The sequence below is a fragment of the Coffea arabica genome, chromosome 2e, assembly GCF_036785885.1.
Source record: "Coffea arabica cultivar ET-39 chromosome 2e, Coffea Arabica ET-39 HiFi, whole genome shotgun sequence".
Classification (NCBI taxonomy): domain Eukaryota; kingdom Viridiplantae; phylum Streptophyta; class Magnoliopsida; order Gentianales; family Rubiaceae; genus Coffea; species Coffea arabica.
In genome coordinates this window covers 3454348-3474131 of record NC_092313.1, presented here as the reverse complement: position 1 = coordinate 3474131, position 19784 = coordinate 3454348, and the positions used below count along the sequence as shown (strand labels likewise).

The window sequence follows — 19784 nt, the reverse complement described above, 5'->3', positions numbered from 1 at the left end:
TGACTTCAGTCACGCCAACGCTACAGCTGACGGGGGAACAGGGAACAGAGGGGGTGGGGATGGCGGGGCAGAGGGGGGTGGCGGCAAACGGGAAACGAGAAGGGGAACAGGGGAGGGGGAAACGAGAGAGGGAGGGCTGGCGGGGGGAGGGGGGTGGCGTGCGGGGGAAGGGGCTCGGGGGTAGCGGGGGCCAGGCTGGCGGGGGGAAGGGCTGGCCGGGGGAGGGGGAGGCGCAGGGCAGCGGGGGCCAGGCTTGCAGAGGGAAGGGGGAAGGGGCAGAGGGGCTGGTGGGGGGAGGGGGAGGCGGGGGGCAGCGGGGGCCGGGCTTGCAGAGGGGAGGGGGAAGGGGCAGAGGGGCTGGGGGGGAAGGGCTGGTGGGGGGCGGCCGGGGCCGGGCTTGCAGAGGGGAGGGGGAAGGGGCAGAGAGGCTGACGGGGGAAGGAGGGTGGTGGGGGGAAGGGCTGGCGGGGGGAGGGGGAGTCGGGGGGCAGCGGGGGCTGGGCTTGTAGAGGGGAGGGGGAAGGGGCGGAGGAGCTGGTGGGGGTGGCGGGGGAAATGCAGAGCAGAGGAGAAGGGGAAAGGGCGAAGAAGAGTGGTGGGAGGGGGAAGGAAGAAGAAGAAGAAAAAGAAAGAGAGGAAAGAAAAGAAAAAGGAAAAAAAGAAAAAGAAAGAGAAAGAAAAAAAAAAGAAAAAGAAAAGAAAAGGAAAAGAAATTCACCTCACAAAAACTTTTACAAAATTTTTTATCTTACAAAAACTACTACAAAAAAATTTTTCACCTTACAAAACTTCTACAAAATTTTTTCAAAAACTTCTACAGTGCACTAGAGTAAAGTTTTAGACAAACTCTCAAAAAACTCAGGTTCCAAACAGGCCCATTATTTGGCTTGCATCATAAACACATTTTTCAACCCACCTTTTTATATTCCCAACCACCTTTTTATCTCACATACATCACATCACAAAAAGTGCTACAGTAATTATTCCAAATAATATTTCAAATAATACCCTATCCAAACAAACCTACTGTAACATTTTTTTGATATGATGTATGCGAAACAAAAAGATAGTTGAAAAATGTATTTGCGATGCAAATAAATAAATTTGTAAAAATAAAAAAGGAAAATTTATTCAAAATGTTCCTCACATATTTTGCTAAAAGAAGTTTTTCTTTTTTTATTTTTAAAATAGTAATTTATGTTCCTTACAAAATCAACACGATAAAATTTAGTCCCAATCTAGATTTTGACCAATTTTTACACTAAATTCATCACGTAATCTACACATTGTCATTTTTTTTTGGCAAAAAAGATTTGAGTTTCGTTTATGGTTAAACAAATGACCCGATCCATAATTATTTTCACCCCTAAAAAAGTAGGATCTAACTTGAATTTTATTCATTTTTCTCCTAAAAAGTGGAATCCGATCTAATTCATATTCATCTTTTGCCTCTAAAAAAAGTAAATTTTGATTTTTTTTTCTACATAAAAGTGATTGCATGTGGATCATATGGTGATTTCAAATTAAAAAGTGATTAAAAATTTAGATTGGGACAAAATTTTGCTTACTTAAATTTGTGAGAAACATAAAATTAATATTTTAAAGATGAAAGATTTAAAAAAAAAAAAAAAAAATTCATTCGACGAAATGTACAAAACTTTTTAAACGATTTTCCCAATAATAAAATATCCAATTATTATCAAATGTACTGCTAGAACTTACATGCAGGGGTTCTGGAATCTGCACCGTGTTAAGAAACTTCAAGGTCCTAGTGATCATAACAAATGGATGGCTCCAAAGAAAAACGTTCTGAAAATAAACGTAGATGGAGCTTTCTCAGATGAAGGGGCTGGAATTGGATTAGTGTTAAGGAACCACCTAGGCCAAATTGAAGCAGCAATGTCGGAAAGAATTTCAGGAGCTTATAGCGCAGATCATGTGGAGGCCTTGGCTTTTCTCAATGCCCTGCAGTTAGCCAAAGACTATGGAATTACATTCTTCCTAGTTCCTACTTGAAGGGGATGCACTGAATATCGTGCAGAGAATCAAAAGTAGTGAACCTGATTTGTCCTTAATTGGCAATTTGATTCATGTTATTAGGTTCATGATGGCTGACTTTGATTTTGTCAAAGTGTTTCAGTAAAAAGGACTAGGAAATGTTCCTGCTCATATTTTAGCTAAGGTGTGACTTTTCATATAACTTTTTATTTACGTGGTAAAATTGATTCTTGTATAATTGTATTGAACGACATAACAAGATAGGGCAGAAATGAATATTGCTATTTAATCTTGAGAAATGAGTCTTTGCAACAGATTTCAATCATGTTTTTACCATATGGTACCTGAAAAGACATTCTCAGAGAGCGATTTTCTTTCATAAATCAATTTTTTTTTCTGTGACAAGCATATGGCAACATGGTTATCCTTAACAGATTAACTAAGCTAGACATGTAAGGCTTTCATTTCATGGTGCGTAATCTGAAGGGGAGTAAAAGATGTTACTACAGACAAGGAACCAGGAAGTATATGGAAAGACTATAAAACAACTAAATCAGAATTTTCAGTAATCGAGTATCTGACCAAAACGGCAGCAATCACCTCACAAGATTTAACCACTTATTCAGCAAATATTTAACTCCCCATCTCCCCACCAGAAAAAGGTGAAATAATGACCAAACTATGAGATATCCTGTTCCACCACTGCACTTTCTTGTATCAGTCAAAATGAAACCAACTAATCGACCTGCCAAATTCAACACCAAGAGCCCTTATAAGACTGAAAGATAGGAAAAGTTACACCCCATCAATAGCATAAACACCAAGCAAGTACAACAGCAAGTATTTCTAAGCATGTAGCTTGCATGCAAACAAATCTAACCACTAAAACCTAAATAAGGCCTGTTGGGATCCTCTATGCCACTACTCGGTGCCAAATTCAGTGTCAATCTCATTTATCACGTAATGATAGAAGAAATTTAAATAAATAGCACATGACAAATTAAATAAACAGGACACTTGGCATAAATATAGAAGTGGCAATGAATTGCCACTGGAAAAGTGGCACTGAGGATCTCATGTGAAATAAGGCGATTCTATATCTATCATACAGCACAATGGGTTCCAATCAAAGTCCTGTATCCAACTTCACTGGTACAGAATGTCATTCCAGAGCTAGGTAGAATCACTTGACAAGATCACTCCTATCACCATATTACAGAGAAAAGAAACTTGAACATTGATCGAGAGAGAAATGCTATACTCACTAAGCAATTAACATCAAGCATACAATTCTCCACCAAACCATCCGAAGGACAAATCCTCATCGAATACTAACTAGATATACCGTCATTTTAGTATCAAACTGAAGGTTTGTTATATGTTCTATTGGAGTATATCATTCAATGCCATGGAGATGGCAAAGTCACTAAACTTGCAGCTATTGTTTCACAATTTAATAGAGAGTTGAGGAGATTTGTAGCATTAGCACGTTATCCTCCATTTCATATGAGATTCTCTCTACCAACACAATGTCGATCCAATGTACACCTCCATAAAAGAATTTTTATCTCAATTTTTGTTGTTTATGGAAATAAAGCACCAGAAAAGGAATGGAGCACAGGTCCCCTAGTGGAACTCAGATGCGAAATGCAATTGAACACAAGTCAACAGCATGATAGCAAATGCAGCGTTTTGGATAAAACGATATATGTACCTACAAGGATGTGCTTTAACTGCTAAATCCATAGAAAGGTCCAACTCCAACCCCTGAACTATTCTTTAAACAGTGGTGCATTCTAACGGAATAAGAATTTACAGTAGAAAGCATGATCATCACCATACTCCATAGAAATATAAGGAGTATCTAGTTCAGGTTCACCTCCATAAATCTGTCAAGAATCTAGCAAAATTGCATAACCCTCTGATAGGTTCTTGTGCATATATTGCAGTAATTTCCAATTCCAGTGACACCAATAAATCAGATAGAAAAAGAAATGAGGCCCCTCGCCCCAATCAGATTCATACGGTGATGACCTCCATTACGTGTGGAACAGCAATATGAAAGTGAAAATCAAACACATATAATACACGCATGCAGTATTACTACGCCGAAACAGACATATTAAATTTTTTAAAAAATAAATATACAATCAAATTATTGGGATGCGAAATCACTGTAGACATCTCCGGTGACTTTAACGACTGAATTAGAAACTGTATAGCTCATAACATAAACGAAAAAGAAAAATAAATGGTTGGCGTGAGGAAGAAACGCACCGGATCATAATTGAAGAAAAGAAAAGCAATTGAACTAAACGCCGTCGCCGGGCTTCTTGGGCTTGCGATACTTTTCTTCGACTTCTTTCGCCCGAAAGAGGAATTCGTTGGTAAGATTCCTAATATTTGGGACGTTATAGTTCTGGGCTATGTATATTCCGCAAACTGTACCCGCTATGAACGAGAAGCTGCTCCTGATTATCCCCATCAACCCGTCCTCCCAAGCCCCAACACCCCCGCCCCTTTCTGTCTCTTTTCCAAACGCTGCAAAAATTCACATTTAGGGCTTTCTATGGATTCACTATTATTATGGTCGACTTGCACACCACAACAGTCGATTGCCCACGACGGCCGGCCGCAGTAGCGAGTCGAAGACGAAGCACGTCAGCTGCCACTGATTCTGACTACTAAGCACACTCCTTTTTCTTAGTTGTGGGCCGAGCACTGGTACTTCTCGCTCTTAATTCTCGGTTTTCTTGGGCCGGACTGTCCGGGTCCAGTATATTACGTTTAGCCCGAGGTAATACGTTTCTTTTCTTTCTTTTATTTTATTTTTTAAACCACCTTTCCATTTAATTAGTGGTCATTGGCCTTGGTCCAAGAAGGTGAATTTTGGGCAAAGGTTTGATTGGGGATAGAATTTTCATGCATTATTTACTTGGGAGGCGACCAATGAAAGAAAACGCTTCATCTCAGGTCAACACCTTCTACGTTTGTCGGTGTGGACAGACAGGCATTTAAGGATTAAAAATTCAGGACAGATTTTAATTACCTGGGATGAGCTACAGCAAAATTCAAGTACTTTATTAGATTTTTGTAAGAATTTTTTTATGTGCGCTGTCGTTTAAAGAATTTATTTCAGTGCAACAATTCTTTGATACATCTAAGCTAACCATGCTTCCCATTAATATGCCTCTATATGGGATTAGTTCTAAATCCATACAGGTGCGTGGCGCACTCGTCTGATCACCGACTCTGCCGAGTAAGAATAGGTGTATGTTAAACTAAATTAAATGTATCGTTGCATAAAAAAAAATTACTTTATAAGAGTTCCGTATGAAAATCATTTGATTCCAAATAACTCTGTGCATACAAAATTCGAAACTAGTAATGTATACATGACGTAACTAATCATTCTTGGTGTAAAATACAAGAAAAAACAAATTCATCATTTTTTTGTTCTTCTAGAATATATATATATATATATATATATACGCGGTGATCTATACGTGCCACTGACGATGGTGACAAGTAACCCAACTCATGATTAAAGTTTATCAAACACTACTCACGCACACATTAAAAGAAAAAGAAACAACAAAATGAGTAAAAATAAAAAAATGCACTGGGCTCCCAAATGATTAAACGTGCTCTTATCTCTTTTTTTTTATTTTAATTTTCCCCATCTATTGTCGGTTATTGTCATTGAGATCATCTTATCACGTATGGGCATATCAAAAAAAAAAAAGAATGAAAATTTTGTGACCGTGTCTCCAAAAAAATTGCACTGGTCTAATGGATTATACTGTCCCGCTGCTTGACCCAAAAGCCACCAAAAGAACGCAAAAAAAAAAAAAGAAAAAGAAAAACCCTCTAGTAGTATCATATCATTATCATATCATATATGCACTCAGTACATTCAATGATTTTGGGCGGCCAGAATTTTTCAAAGTGTAGACCAAAGTGTAAATTCAAACATTAAGTCCCAATTGAACCTGCAAAGTGAAAATTTTATTCTGATTAAACCCTTTCAATTTTTTTGGCCACTGCTGGGTCGGCCCTAATGATTTCATCATTTTGTATTTCGCCAATGACGTTTGACTAAAGTTTAGTGGTAAAGTGAAATCTTATCAATTTCTTTTAGAAGCTTTAAAGCAATTAACTTCTCGTCTTATTGATCTAAGAAGGATTTAAAATATTACTCTTCTAATCCAAAAAAAGATTTTGCTGCTAGTTTCAATCTTGCGTATATGATTAGAAGAGTACTATTGTATCCTTTTCAGCTCATTTACATGGGAGCTTAATTACTCTAAAGTCCCTAAGAACCGGTAGCGAAAGAGATTATTTGAGACAAAATTTTCATTTTGGAGGGCTTAATTGGAATTTGATTACTCTCAAGAGTTGAATAAGAACTTTGATCTACTTTGAAGAGCTAAATTGAAATTCATCCTTTCTGACGTAAAAAACTTGAGGTTCAAACTTGGATGACAACAGCTGAAGTATAGGAAGATGATGCAATATTCAAACTTGTTGATAATCCAACATAGTCTCTTGTCCTCAATTTTATATAAACACTGAATGAAGAAAGATTCGATACGTGTTAGTAATCATTAAAATTGCTATCAAGGTCACCAGGAACAGGTTCATTGAATTACTCATGTATGCCCCCTCTTGTTGGATACATTACATGTATTTCTTAAAGAGTTATGGAAACTATAAGTAACTCTTTTCCCTATGTTCTGCCCCTTTATTTATTTTTCGAGATAGTCCTTAAGCCAAATTTAAACTGCATTTTGTCCGAGGTTTATAAGAACTTTTAAGAGTTGTATCTCGGAGATAACCAAAAAAAAATTGTAGATCCTCCATTAATCGAAAATTAAAAAGTATTTATCTATAAAATTAGGAGAAGACAGGCCTTCATGATTTGGTTGAAACCATTAGTGAAAAGAATAAACATTTTAATCATACGATGCAAGTTTTTGCAGAATGACTTAAATTGTCCATTGCTATACATAGTCCGTCTCCCTATCCATTGCAAGCCTAGGAAATACTTTCAACGATAAATTATATATTATGCCAATTGCAACAACAAATTTTTAGAACTTTTTTTTTTTTCTTGACGTGGATGGCAAATTTACATATGTCTAAACTCTTTCATATATACGTATTTCTTGCAGTATTATTGTTGTCGGTTATAATTCCTTTAATAACATATTTACGGATTGCTTTTCCATTTTAAAAAGCTGCCAAAAGATCATCTTTATAATAATAAAAAGACAAAAGAGAATAATAAAAAAGAAAAAAAAATCAAAGATCATGTCAGATCAAAATTTTTGCGCAATGATTGATTAGCATGTTGCCCCTAAACTTATTGTAGACTTCTGACTTATCCCCAAAACTATCAATTGTAACACCTCTATACTTTGCAATATTTATGGCTAATTATGATGATCCAATGGTATTCTAGAATATTGTTTTGCGAGAAAAATGCGCTAATGAACCTAAAAATACGTGTTCTTCTAAGCATTCCAATAGAACTTCTAAATTTTACTTGCAACCAATTAGTGTTGCAAAATATAACTATATTGTAAAATCAATAGTAAATGAAAGAAGTTAATCCTATAACCTGTACAAACACGTAGTTCATACTATCAAAAGTTCTTATGTCCCTTTTTTTGTTCATAATCAAAAGTTCTTTTGTTTTGAATGTAAGCATTAATTTGATGACAAAACAATAAAAATGAGAGTTGAAAAGAAGAGACATGAAAAAAGGTAAAATGACAGTAGTAATATAGTAAGAGAACACATATGGATAATATTGATCACTTCAATAAATTAAAATACTTATCTCTATATAATTTCCTAGAACACTTTGAGTTGATCCGGGCAACGTATAATGAATATAAAATATATATATATATATATCATGAAATGATTATAATTGATAGTGTAAGAGGCAAAGTGCAAATTGACCATAGTTCATTGGGCACTTTGCAATTAACCCTAATCAGAGATTAGGCGGAACGAATTACGGCTGTTGAAAAATTACGAACCTTCCTTGAATATTATAATCGCGGATTCCACACCAGGTCCTTTCAAGAAAAGGACAAAATACTGGTATATAGAATATAGCATGACAAAGGAGATAATAATTCTGACAATCTTGTGCGACTAGGAGTGCACTTTTAGTCGAGGATTACCAAATACTGCTACATATACGTCACGCTATAAATCTAATTAGAATTTCAAAAAATTGGTATTTTTTTAAACCAAATAATAATAATAAAAATAAAGAAAGAAGAAAGAAAAGGAAAAAAAGACTTGCACTTTTTTTTTTTTTTGGTTGGGAACCTTTTCACCTATTAATATTAACAGTACTAGTACAAGTTAATATGTGTACTTTGTTCAATGTTTATATGATTAGACTTGGCTTTCCCGCAAAAACTGTCTCTTTACCTCTCTCTCCGTCCTTCTCTTGAGAGGTGAAGATCGCCGAAGATTTTCATCTGCATTTGCCGACGTCCTTTTATTCGTCTTTCATCTGAAGATCGGCTCAGGTTTAGGATTCACCCGCCATTTATGTACCATTTTCATGTTCTCGATTTTGTTCCGGATTATATATGATTCAGGTTTTGTCTATATTTATCTGCGTCCACGCATACCGATTGGATTCGTCAATCCGTGTTTTATTCTTGAATTTGGTTAATTAGGAACGAGGCTAAGGAAATTTGTGTCAATCCTTAAGTTTTCCTAGAACCCCTAGTAATATTACCTTCATCAACCCTGCTTCTAGGGTTCGCATTTTTGTTCAAGTATGTTTCTTTTTTTCCCCCTTTACCTATTGAAACTAGATACTGTAATTAGATTAGAAATTCTCTAAAAGCCAATTCATTTCATTCGCCACTTTCTCGTTGATTTTGCCTTGATATTTATTTGGATTGTCTCAAGTACTGGTTTTGTTTTTGCGTGTACGTCTCATTCTGGAGAGTTAAATGGGATTTGACTTGTATTCTAAACTTAACTATCTTTTACCTTTGGACAATTTCAGTAATTTGGCATTAAGGGAATAGGGTCTTATCTGTAGTAAAGGGCATTTAATTTTCAGTGGCTTAAAAAGGATAGTAAATGGTGATGCTGATTACTGAAATGATAGAAGATTTAGTGCTGCATAGTTCCCACTGTTTCACCAAATATGTGTTGCTGGAGACTTTTTTAGGATAGAGAATGTATAACTTGGGTAAAATAGCAAACGACACATGAATAAAACCAGATGACTATTAATGTCCAACATAGGTTCAAGAGGTAGCAGATCATCTTCTTACAGGTGTATACTTTAAATATAAATTTTTGTTTAGTATGTGTCTATTTCATAGTTTGGATTCTCGATCCTTTCTTAGATCGTGCCCCAAATTAGGTTTTGGCCCCTTTGTACCGGTTTTTAGATTTCTTTATTTTTCTATTCTGCATTTAATGGAGGTTCCGTTCTTGCAGTTTGGCTGTTCTCATCTTTCGGTAGATGGCACATCACTGAAGTTTTTGCTGTTCTCCCTCCCTCTCAATCTTGTGCTACGGTCAGTTTTGGGAGCAAAGGATCATGCTAACTGCGCTCTCATGAAAATCTTGAACTTCAGCTGTGGTGTGGAGTCCTTGTGTATTTCCCATGGGTGTGAGCTACTTATCTGTCTCAGTGGTCTGCACAGTTTTGAGCTTTGTCGGACTTCAGTGTTGGACAGCAATATCCCTTGAGCAACTAAAATCCGATGGGTTGATTAGTGATAGTGTTATTAGCTCAGGGGATGGGAGCCATGCATTGGAGCTGCTTTTGAGTTCCTATACCACTATTGCTTTGGCTGCAAATTTTGCACTTAACACATTTATCCTTCTAATTTTGTGTCTCAAGGTGATTTTTCTCTTGCACATTTTTAGCTTAGTTGCAACTTTCTCGAGCAAAATCCTAATTGTCTGGTGAGTTTAGGGCATACTTGTAATTGGGATTAGGCTCTGATTGACCTTTCAGGTTGTGGGATGTTTTACTGCAAGATCCAAGCCTTTTTTCTTGATACAGCTTTATATTTGGTTGCTTTGATACATTGTTGTGATGGTTGGTTTGTGTTCTTACCTTTGTTTTTGTGCAGACTATATTCTTTTCAGAGTTGTACTCATCTGAAGCTCGAAAATTAGTTGAACGCCTTATTAATTATGTTATATACAAGGTAAGACTTTCTAGTCGTGGTAATTTCATTCTAAAATCTTTTGTCTCCTGTCTATAAATCATTATATAGTTCAATTGAGTGCTTTATTTCTAAGTCTAGTTGAACTTTATATATTTCATGCACCTTTGATGTTAAACCCGGATGTTTATTTGATAAAATAATTGTGCTATGGTTCCTAGGAAACATTACATGATACATGACCGTGTGTGATTGGTGTTGGACAGGGAACTTTTCTTCCACTGGTTGTCCCACCAAATGTATTTCAAGCGGGCTTGTGGTCAATCTGGTTGGCTGTGCTATGCTGTTTGAAGGTATGGTAGAGTTGGTCTTCAAACAGGATTTTTGCAAGGATGTAAGATTTATCTTTGGTTGTTGTCTTACCTTGTGCATACGCCGCAGATGTTTCAAGCATTAGCTAGGGATCGTCTTGAGCGTTTGAATGCTTCTCCATCAGTGACTCCGTGGACATACTTTCGTGTATATTCTGCGTTGTTGCTGGTTTTCTCTGTCGACATACTCTGGTATTGTGTTTGTCAACATACTTTGTCGATATTCACCACTTAATTTCTTGTGATATTAGGGATGAATGTGGGGACATGATACATTGCTATCATGTCCAATCTTGATATCTTAGGTTTATATTACGATAGCCACATGTATGTCCTATTGCGGGGATGTAAGATTATACCATGAATATCTATAAATTTCGTTTCATTTTAATACACATGTGTGTCCTATTGTGGGATGCTAGATTATACCATGAATATCTACAGATTTTTTTTTTTCTTGTAGGATAAGGCTGTGTTTGTCAGTGTACACCACAATTAGTTCACCAACATCTTATTTGTTATTCTTTGAGCCTCTTAGCATTGCTTTCGAGACTTTACAGGTAGGTTTAGAATTATCATACATATATCCAATTTTTCTCAAGATCCTTCACTGGAATTATAGCATTCTTACAATCTCACGCCTGATGGCTGTCTGGGTATTGAAAATGTCCTGTGTAGGCCATTGTGGTTCATGGATTTCAATTGCTTGATGTATGGTTGCATCACTCAGCGGGAGATACTGCAAATTGCCGGATATCCAAACTCCTTGATTTGTCTGCTACAGGTGGTTTTTACTAGTAACTTTTCATGTAATTCTGTATAGTATGCTTGTCACCTAATTAAAAGTTTATGCACTTTGATTATTGATCCTTTTTTTTTGTTCCTTTCCTTTCTAAAGGAGATTTTATCTGTAACTTTTTGAGTTCTAGAGGAATGATGCTGATTCTCATTGTTCAGCATTTTCATTGAACATTTTTGTGGAAGAATAGATTTTAATCAACAAAGCAGGTTGTTTTAAAGAGCTTTGAGTAGATGATTAGTTTTGGCATGTGTATGCAGTACTTCACCTCTGATGAAATGATGTGAAGATAAAGAAGCAGATGAATATTAACATGCACTTTTCTGTCTCTTATTTCTATCTTCTTCCTCACTGTGCACAATGGCACTGAACCTGTTGAGCATTGCTGTGCTATGTCTTATATATTTTTAATATTTTATTCAAGAGCCAAGGGGTTTCATGTGGTTAGCTGGGTTTCTTGGTCCATAATTTCTGATCGAAGGGTTTCTATGTTCTAACTGCAGGATCATTGTGGGAGTGGAAAGGTATTCTGAATCGGAACTTGGGTTTTTTCCTGGATATGATGACATTTTTTATGGCTCTTGCACATTATTTGCATATTTGGTGGCTTCATGGCATGGCTTTTCATCTTGTTGATGCTGTCCTTTTCCTAAATATACGTGTAAATATCTCTCTCCTTTTACTGCAATGATCCAATTCTTTTAATTTGTAGATATTATTGCTGTCATCAATGTTATACTGTTGGTTGAAATCCTCCTTTTTTAATGTGTTGAACTCATTATTAGGCATTGTTAAGTGCAATTGTAAAACGCATAAAGGGTTTCGTTAAACTGAGGATGGCATTGGGCACTCTTCATGAGGCACTTCCAGATGCAACATTAGATGAGCTAAGAGCTTATGATGATGAATGTGCTATTTGTCGGGTATTTTACCACTCCCTTCTCTCTCTTATGTGAGGGAATTTAGTTTTTCCTCTTTCTTATTTTTATAATAACTCTTCCAAGTGTCTGATTTGGGAATAGGAACCTATGGCGAAGGCTAAGAAGCTATCTTGCAGTCATCTTTTCCATCTTGCATGCTTGAGATCTTGGTAAGTTCCAAATCAATTGCCTGGAGTTGCTTTCTGTGGTTAGTTGATAGTATGTTGAGTGTTATGCTGACTCTGTGCTAATGCCAGGCTAGATCAAGGCTTAAGTGAGAATTATTCATGTCCTACTTGTCGAAAGCCCCTTTTTATGGGAAGATCTGAACATGAGGCAAACTCTCATGCTTCAGAAATTTCAAGTGATGAGCAGCTTGCACGTCAAATTAGTGCTGGACTTCATAGGCCCAATCTTCCTGGTCACGGCCAGTCTACGGGAATCTTTCCTAACCAGACTCAAAATCCATTAGAAGCTGGTGACTGGAGGTCTGGTTTTTCATATTTAACATGTTTAGTATTTTTCTATCATGGTATAAGAGGGAAATGGTGAAATGAGTACTTTTGGCGGCATAGATAGAAACTAGAAACTACTAGTGGGGAAGACTGCTGCCTAAGGAGCCTTTACAGTGAGCTAGCATTGAGTTGAATTTTGTTGTTAGATAATGAGACAAATGTTTGTTCATTCCGGATCTTGCTGCAAGTTATAATTTACTTGCTATATTGTTTACTGCACTGACATCAATATCATGTTCACATCTAGCTGTCTACAAAACATAAGTTAATGAGACAAATATTGGTTCATTCCGGATCTTGCTGCAATTTGTAATTTACTCACTATATTGTTTACTGCACTGACATCAATATCATGTTCACATCTTGCCGTCTACAAAGCATTGCTGCTTGTGGCTTTAGGATCATTTCTTCACCTTTTAATGCTTCCTGTACTTGTCCAACAAAATGGTACTAGAATGTGATCAGTATCTTGAATTCTTGCCCAACTTGATGCATTCATCGCATCAGTTAGTTTCTTTCCATGTCCTATCCACCTTAATTTATATTGACCAATAAAACAAACTGCCGCTGATTTTTTTTCCTTTTATTTCAACATTTTCTTTATAGGGGCACTGCAATTGATTCAAGTTGGCTCAGGTTAGATGGAGCTGGTCCTTCTAGTGGTGTAAGATCCGTTGGATTGGGTCGAGTTCAGATGATGATGAGGCAGCTTGCAGCTGTTGGTGAAACCTATGCACATACTGCGCTTGAGGATGCTGCCTGGAGTCTTTGGCCTATGAATCCCTCTCAAGCTGGTACTTCCCGCTCACCTGTTCCTCCTGGTCCTACAAGGTATCCAGGAAGTGCAGGTGGTTTGCATATGAGGACCCCCTCACGAGCTTCAAACGACAACATAGCAGGCATGCTTGCCATGGCTGAGACTGTCCGGGAAGTTCTGCCGCACATTCCTGATGAAATAATTATTCAGGTATGCAAGGTGTTTCTTCTCCCTGTTCATTTTCAAAATTTTTTTCCCTTCAACTGAGTATGATTGGGAAGTAGGAATTTCTTTCGCTGGGATTCATATTCATTATCGTGTTCCCTCAAAATATTTAGCAGTTAGGTTTGTTTACTGGAATTACTGTGTAACATTGAACATCCAGTGGAGAAGAATGGTGCCATTGTTTTCTGAGTATAGGTCTTTTGAGTTGTCAAAAGGTGAATGAGGGGAAAAAGTGAAGCTAGGAGGTGCTGAATGAATTACCGTCTCGCACAGAGCTTTTCTAGTTTTTTGCTTGTGAGGCTTTCTTTTGAAATGTTTCTTGTGAACCATGTGTTTCTATTTTGACATGATGCCTGTGTCCAATTCTGCAATTAGTGGTGAAATGAAGATTTTCTTAGGGTCTATCTTGGTTGGTAAATCCAAAGAGTTTCTTCTTCTTCAGAATTTCCCCTCATCATTGTTGGCTCGCCAAATTGTTTCTTCTTCTTCTTCTTTGGTAATTTTATGAGGAAAGAGTGTTATACTTGATCCAGGTGATGCATTTCCTCACTTTCTGCCGCTTGGTTTCTTTGTGGTGGTCCGATGCCTCCTCTTAACCTCTCAATTATTTGGGGTACTAGTTCTTATGTCTGGATGGGCATCATTCTGGGTGCCTGGATGGTTGGACATTCTAAGATCACTTCCTTTATATGGCTTATTCATGCATGTAGGGGTCCATCTTCAAGGTCATCTAATGTGCTGCCTTAGTCATCCTCGGTCACCTGATGTTCTTTGAGTTGTTATGAAAAAACTGGCTGTACAGCATGCCTAATTTTTATGTTTCCTTGCTTTGCTGTTGCTCACCTCGACGTTTTGTGTTTTGGTGGTTTCTTAGCTGGCCGTATGGTGTTTTGGTTTTTGGTTAAAATCAAATTACCAGCATTCCTGCGCATGTTATGTGTACAAATATCTCCAGCAACCTCCTCCCTGGCTCCCTTATAGATTCCTGAAAATTAGAGAAAGGATAACATAAATTTGTTTTGCATAATTTTACCTCTTTTTGTTATAGTGCTGCATTGGTTTGAAGATGAAATTCCCTCGCCCTCTCTGCTGAAATTTTGCAGGATTTGCAGCGAACAAATTCCGCCACCATTACTGTGAATAATCTTTTGCAAATGTGAAAGTGTCAATTGGATTTTATCCTTTATCATGGGCGTTTCTGGTGGACGTGAGATGGGGGCTGTATTGCTTATAGGTTTGGATTACATTATTTCCCATTTCCTAAATCTTCGGCTGCTGGCTTTCGTCACATATGTGCTGTCTAACGTCCACAAGCTTGTCTTCGTGTACATAGATGTAGCCTATCAGTTTGCTTCTAGGAATAAATAGTAATTGGTTTGACTGTACCCGCTCAATCCGTTGGTTTGGCCTCCCGCATATGTTGTTGTAATTTTGTAATAATCTAATTTCTTTTTATGTTAACGTGCGTTTTGAAACTAAATAGGCTATAGGCTTCTTGGTTTTACTATCTCGTTTTCTGTCTCTGCTGCTTGTATATCCAAAGGGGATGAAGACGCGCACATATACATTTCAGATGTTTAACATCATGTCGGCACTGCCCCCTCGAGAGTAGTCTAAATTTGCAGCCATTTGTTAGGGAAAACCGCAAGGCTTGATTTCGTGCAAGGAATGGAGCTTATGGCCTCATTCTGGTTGTAATTTCTAGGGAAAATTGGATCCAGAAGACACACACGGGGCCTGTAGTGCTTAGATTTCGTGCAAGGAATTAGTTGACCCATTGGACCGACTAAAGCCAGTCGCCCGATTTTACTCTCCGTTCTCTGGGTTCTGGCAAATCTTCTTCGACCTCTTACTCTGCTCGGACAAAACTCTCTTCACCGTTTATTACTTATTTGCTGGATTGGCGAGCCTATTTGACTTTGTAGTTTGTCTATCCATTCTCCTAGTTCTTTTTTGTCTAGTTATTATAAGAGTAACAAAAAAAGCACCACTGTTTTGTCTAAAAAGGGTCCAAAGCATAGATAATATACTAAATGCAAGCACGTACTTAGATGTTATCTCTAGTTCCCTACACCATTTCTAGAGGCAGCGTTAATTTTGAGGTACCGACTTCGTTTTTCTGATTTCAAGAGACTTGGCAGTCTTGCTGTATATGATTTTTCGATTGCAAAAGCAGATGAAATAATAATGATCTCAATTATCACCTTATATGTCTAAGTTCGTCTCCTATTTATATAATCCTCTTATGCTATGACGAGGAACAGAAAAGGCAGTATATGAATGAATGAATCCGGTGGTGATTTTGCTGAGGTAAGGATGGACGTTGAGTGACCATAAAACCAAAAAACACAGCTAGCATCGACGGATCGCATTGAAGGGTGCAAGTGAACAAAGGCCCTTGGGCCCCTTGACTCTTCCTGAATGCACTGAGGAGGAAAGGGATTTGCCGATCTTGGGGTACTTCCTGAGAGTACTCGAACACTGTGACACCCATTTTTGTGGAAACCGGAAAATGAAGATTGTCATACAGAATGATTGAACACAATTTGTTTGATAGCACGAGGCATGTGTTACCAATGCATGGCTCACGTCGATACGTGGCTTAATCTACATCAGTCTCTCAATTAATTTGATCATTCTCTGTCGTTGCATTCGCAATTGCATAAAATCTAATCCGTGTATGTTTTGTTGATTTCTATCAAATTCTCACAATTCAAAGACAATTTGTAGTTAGACCGGAGAGATGCCACACTCTTTATGGTAACTTGTGCTGTAGGAGATAATTAACATCCCAACCAGTACGATCAAATCAAAGACCATTTCATTGGTTATATAATTAGCCAGGACGAGTGGGATTTATGCCATGGTGATCAAATAACTCAAGCCTCTTTTAACAATAAATTCTTCCACTATATATTACCCGAAAATGTGAGACCCCATCGTACCATCATCCCCTACGTAAAGCCGCCATACCCGTTGTTGGCCTGTTGTGTGTGTCGGGGCCCCATTAGAGACTAGTGATAAATATTGCTGCTACTACCTCCTACATCTCATAAAAAATTCTGGACGAGACCATCACCCTGTCTATAGCCCAGAACATCACCCTGTCTATAAATCGTTCATCGCATTCTTCCTGGCAAAAAGTAGCATACTCATTGCGCCCAAGACCAAAAAGAATCTCTATATTGCATCCAACTCTTAATCACCAGTTACTCTCCCATATGGCATCTCTACCCTCGTTTTTCTTCTTATCTAGGAGTACTTCATTTTCTTTTTTCATCCTTTTCTTGTTTTTCCCCATGCATGCGCGTAAGTCTAATGCTCGCAGCTTCAGGGTCATCACCAATGCTGCTTCTCTCAAGGAATTTCTTGATTGCAAGGTTTGCACTCGACATACTTCTTAGTTTCAACTGTGTTTATGGTGGAAGTTTAACGATGCAATAGATAAGTTAGTTAGTAGTAGTAGTAGTAGTAGGATTCATCATCATTATTATTACTGCTATTATTATTATTTTTCCCCAAGGTGAAAGAAATCGAGCTCAGGAAGGATTCTTTTGAACAAGAAGCAAATGCAATTGGACGCCAACATAGCATGCCGTCTGGTAGGATCCCAGACCGCTTTGATCCAATATTTGGTTCAAAGGCGGTGAAGGAAAAAGATGAGGATCCAAGATGGAAATCAGGTGTCACTCCAACATTTAAGTCCATTTTACGATCGGCTTATGATTCTTCTGGGCACAAGATTAACCACGACAAACATCCTGGATTCTTTTACTCCGATTATTCCCAACCGCGCACTCGCCCTCCCTCTCATAATTGATCATTTACATTAGCCTCTGTTTCCTCCAGGCCCTCACAATTTTTCTCCCTCTTTTTTTTTTTTTACGGACATTTTCAAACTCTTGCCACTGTGCTTGAAAAGATTGGAGTAGTAGTCTAAGCAGTACAAATAAGAAATTTCACCTTGTACTTATCAATCTATTAATGTTTTGTATTTTATTGATTCGTTTTGACTAAATATTGATCTTCTTTTGAGAATTGCGGTAGTCTGCACCACTACTATTACTATTCATTATATCAATGGAGTATGTCACGCAGGAAGAAAGGTTGTTGAGTCTTCTTGTCGCATGAATTTCCTCGAGGCAACAAAAACAGAGGTACTTAAGCTGAAAAGTACTGGTCTTCAAATTTCATTCGAGGGTTTTTTATTGTGAATTTTGATTTGTAAATGTTATCATGTCTAAGATGATCATGACAATTTAATGCACACAATTCCAGTCCCAGAATTAAGACATGAGAGTACAAACCCCTTTACAAGCATTTACATTTTGGCAAGGTTTCATGAAGATAATTATATATATTTACGAGTACATGTTTTCGGGGTAGAGGTGCTTTTACTGTCACTTAATGCTTCTTCACAATATAAAAAACAGGTAATTTCTAGTATGTTTTAAACAGATCCTCCCTGCCAAAATTTGGCCGAACTACTTTTTCCATCATCAAAGGATGTAACAGGAATGAGTGGATGGAGAACTTGAACAATACTCGTATCTTTAAGCTAAAAAGTTGCAACAAAAAACCTGTTTTATTCAACAAATTCAGAAAAAGCAAATCAGACGATTCTCTACACATGTATATCCATTCACGCAACAGTAATAAACTAGAAAAGTGAAACTCAAAAGTAAGAGAAAAATAAGACCCTACAAAGGAAAAATAGCACAGTAGTAGTAAAAAAGCACATATGATATTTGTAAAATGTAGTGTTTATGCAGGTTTCAAGAGGGTCAGCAGCTGAGCAAGACATGACATTGGAGGCCATCGGTTCCCATGACATTATAAAGACGGACGACTACCAGCGACAACACCGTGACTCTCCTATTCACAACAAATAATAGGAATTTCTTTGTTGTTTTCTGCTACGTACTAGTGTTTTGTCAGTTAAAATAAGAATGACTAGTTTCTTTCCTTGCTTCTTTTGCTTCTGTTTTGGAGTTCAGTTGGAAGAAAACAAATGTGTCACTGTATCCTGTAAAAGCATGCACATGCAATGCACGTACTAGAGAGAGACGAGAATAAGTGGTAATTACTCATATGAAGTTGCTGGTCTTAATTTGATCAATAGTCACCAACTTAATTTGATCATTTCGTCATAAAAGTTGTTCTGCACTCTATATTCGGACTTTCAGGTCCCTTTTGACATAGTTTTTGGATTTTAAAGGAATCTTTTTGACAATTTTAAGCAACCTATGTGAAATAGTCTGAAATAAAAGAAACACCACATAAGAACATTCCGGTGAGCTTTCTAGTATACTTTTCATCAGAATTTTAAAGTGAGTATTCGAGTCAAAGAATTCTTCATAGCAAGAAAAGCATTCAGTTAAAAGGGCACTTGAGAGGAATCCTGTGCAGATGAAAAAAATAAGAATACTTTCCCAGAAGGTGGAACCAAGATCACAGTACCCAGATGTCACCAACCTGATTATTATAAACAATAAAACTCAACCAATTCGGCTTTATGGGCATTAGACGCTGATGTGACTCCGGTTGCTTGAATATTAGTTTAAAACATAAGGATTACCTATAGTAGTGATCCACTAATTACGTGGTTACGCGCCCATGCAGATACAAAAACAGGAATCAAATAAGGATGGCCCAACCCCGCCCCCCCCCCCCCCATTCCTCCGCGGGTGCTCCGTGTAATTAATAAAAATTTGTTATATAATTTTATTATAGTTAAATTTTACCAAATAATTAAATACTAAAATATCAACACATCACCAAATTATTATTTATTGCAATTTTACAATTGAAACTTATAAAAACAATCAAACAAAAGTTATTTGAATACAATCTAACATAATGAAATAAATACAACTAAAGTAGTCAAGTTTTCACTTTTGACACTAATACAATCACTAATTCATTATTGTGCTTGTGCTTTTTTTTGAGAAAAAAATGTTATTGTATTAAGTGTGATTAGGGACTTAGTATAAATGTATTAGTAAATTTAGTATAACCAATTAATAATCTG

General features: G+C 37.3%; 3 protein-coding genes across 4 annotated transcripts; 2 read left to right on the top strand and 1 right to left on the bottom strand.

Moving 5' to 3' along the window:
• Window positions 1-1669: 1669 nt before the first annotated feature.
• On the bottom strand, window positions 1670-4732 carry LOC113730184 (uncharacterized). 2 transcript variants are annotated; one of them, XM_027254702.2, is made up of 2 exons: window positions 4276-4732; window positions 1670-1965 (listed from the first exon to the last, which is right to left on the bottom strand). In XM_027254702.2, exon 1 carries the CDS (start codon window positions 4481-4483, stop codon window positions 4310-4312), a length of 174 nt encoding a protein of 57 aa, XP_027110503.1. In that variant the 5' UTR covers window positions 4484-4732; the 3' UTR covers window positions 1670-1965; window positions 4276-4309. The 2 variants fall into 2 exon arrangements, with proteins under 2 accessions (XP_027110503.1, XP_071934272.1); XM_072078171.1 differs by lacking the exon at window positions 1670-1965 and adding an exon at window positions 2434-2743 and having other exon boundaries at window positions 4276-4727.
• Window positions 4733-8392: 3660 nt separating this feature from the next.
• Window positions 8393-15233, top strand: LOC113730183 (E3 ubiquitin protein ligase RIN2). Its single transcript, XM_027254701.2, has 13 exons — window positions 8393-8552; window positions 9487-9895; window positions 10131-10208; window positions 10433-10519; window positions 10608-10729; window positions 11001-11097; window positions 11216-11321; window positions 11840-11997; window positions 12122-12259; window positions 12359-12426; window positions 12514-12744; window positions 13378-13738; window positions 14857-15233. The coding sequence occupies exons 2-13, from the start codon at window positions 9656-9658 to the stop codon at window positions 14911-14913; spliced, it is 1743 nt and encodes a 580-aa protein (XP_027110502.1). The 5' UTR covers window positions 8393-8552; window positions 9487-9655; the 3' UTR covers window positions 14914-15233.
• A 1473-nt stretch (window positions 15234-16706) lies between these two features.
• LOC113728462 (uncharacterized) lies at window positions 16707-18874 on the top strand. Its single transcript, XM_027252865.2, has 4 exons — window positions 16707-17133; window positions 17277-17436; window positions 17852-17910; window positions 18526-18874. Exons 1-4 carry the CDS (start codon window positions 16975-16977, stop codon window positions 18643-18645), a joined length of 498 nt encoding a protein of 165 aa, XP_027108666.1. The 5' UTR covers window positions 16707-16974; the 3' UTR covers window positions 18646-18874.
• The last annotated feature ends 910 nt before the right edge of the window (window positions 18875-19784 follow it).

Bases quoted from the DNA above. Each gene is read 5' to 3' on its own strand.
- LOC113730184 (XM_027254702.2), bottom strand. From the start codon at position 4,483: ATGGGGATAATCAGGAGCAGCTTCTCGTTCATAGCGGGTACAGTTTGC.
- LOC113730183 (XM_027254701.2), top strand. From the start codon at position 9,656: ATGGGTGTGAGCTACTTATCTGTCTCAGTGGTCTGCACAGTTTTGAGC. The intron at 10,209-10,432 runs GTAAGACTTTCT...GGTGTTGGACAG, and splicing joins TTAATTATGTTATATACAAG to GGAACTTTTCTTCCACTGGT. The intron at 13,739-14,856 runs GTATGCAAGGTG...GAAATTTTGCAG, and splicing joins CTGATGAAATAATTATTCAG to GATTTGCAGCGAACAAATTC.
- LOC113728462 (XM_027252865.2), top strand. From the start codon at position 16,975: ATGGCATCTCTACCCTCGTTTTTCTTCTTATCTAGGAGTACTTCATTT. The intron at 17,134-17,276 runs GTTTGCACTCGA...TTTTTCCCCAAG, and splicing joins AGGAATTTCTTGATTGCAAG to GTGAAAGAAATCGAGCTCAG. The intron at 17,911-18,525 runs GTACTTAAGCTG...GTGTTTATGCAG, and splicing joins TCGAGGCAACAAAAACAGAG to GTTTCAAGAGGGTCAGCAGC.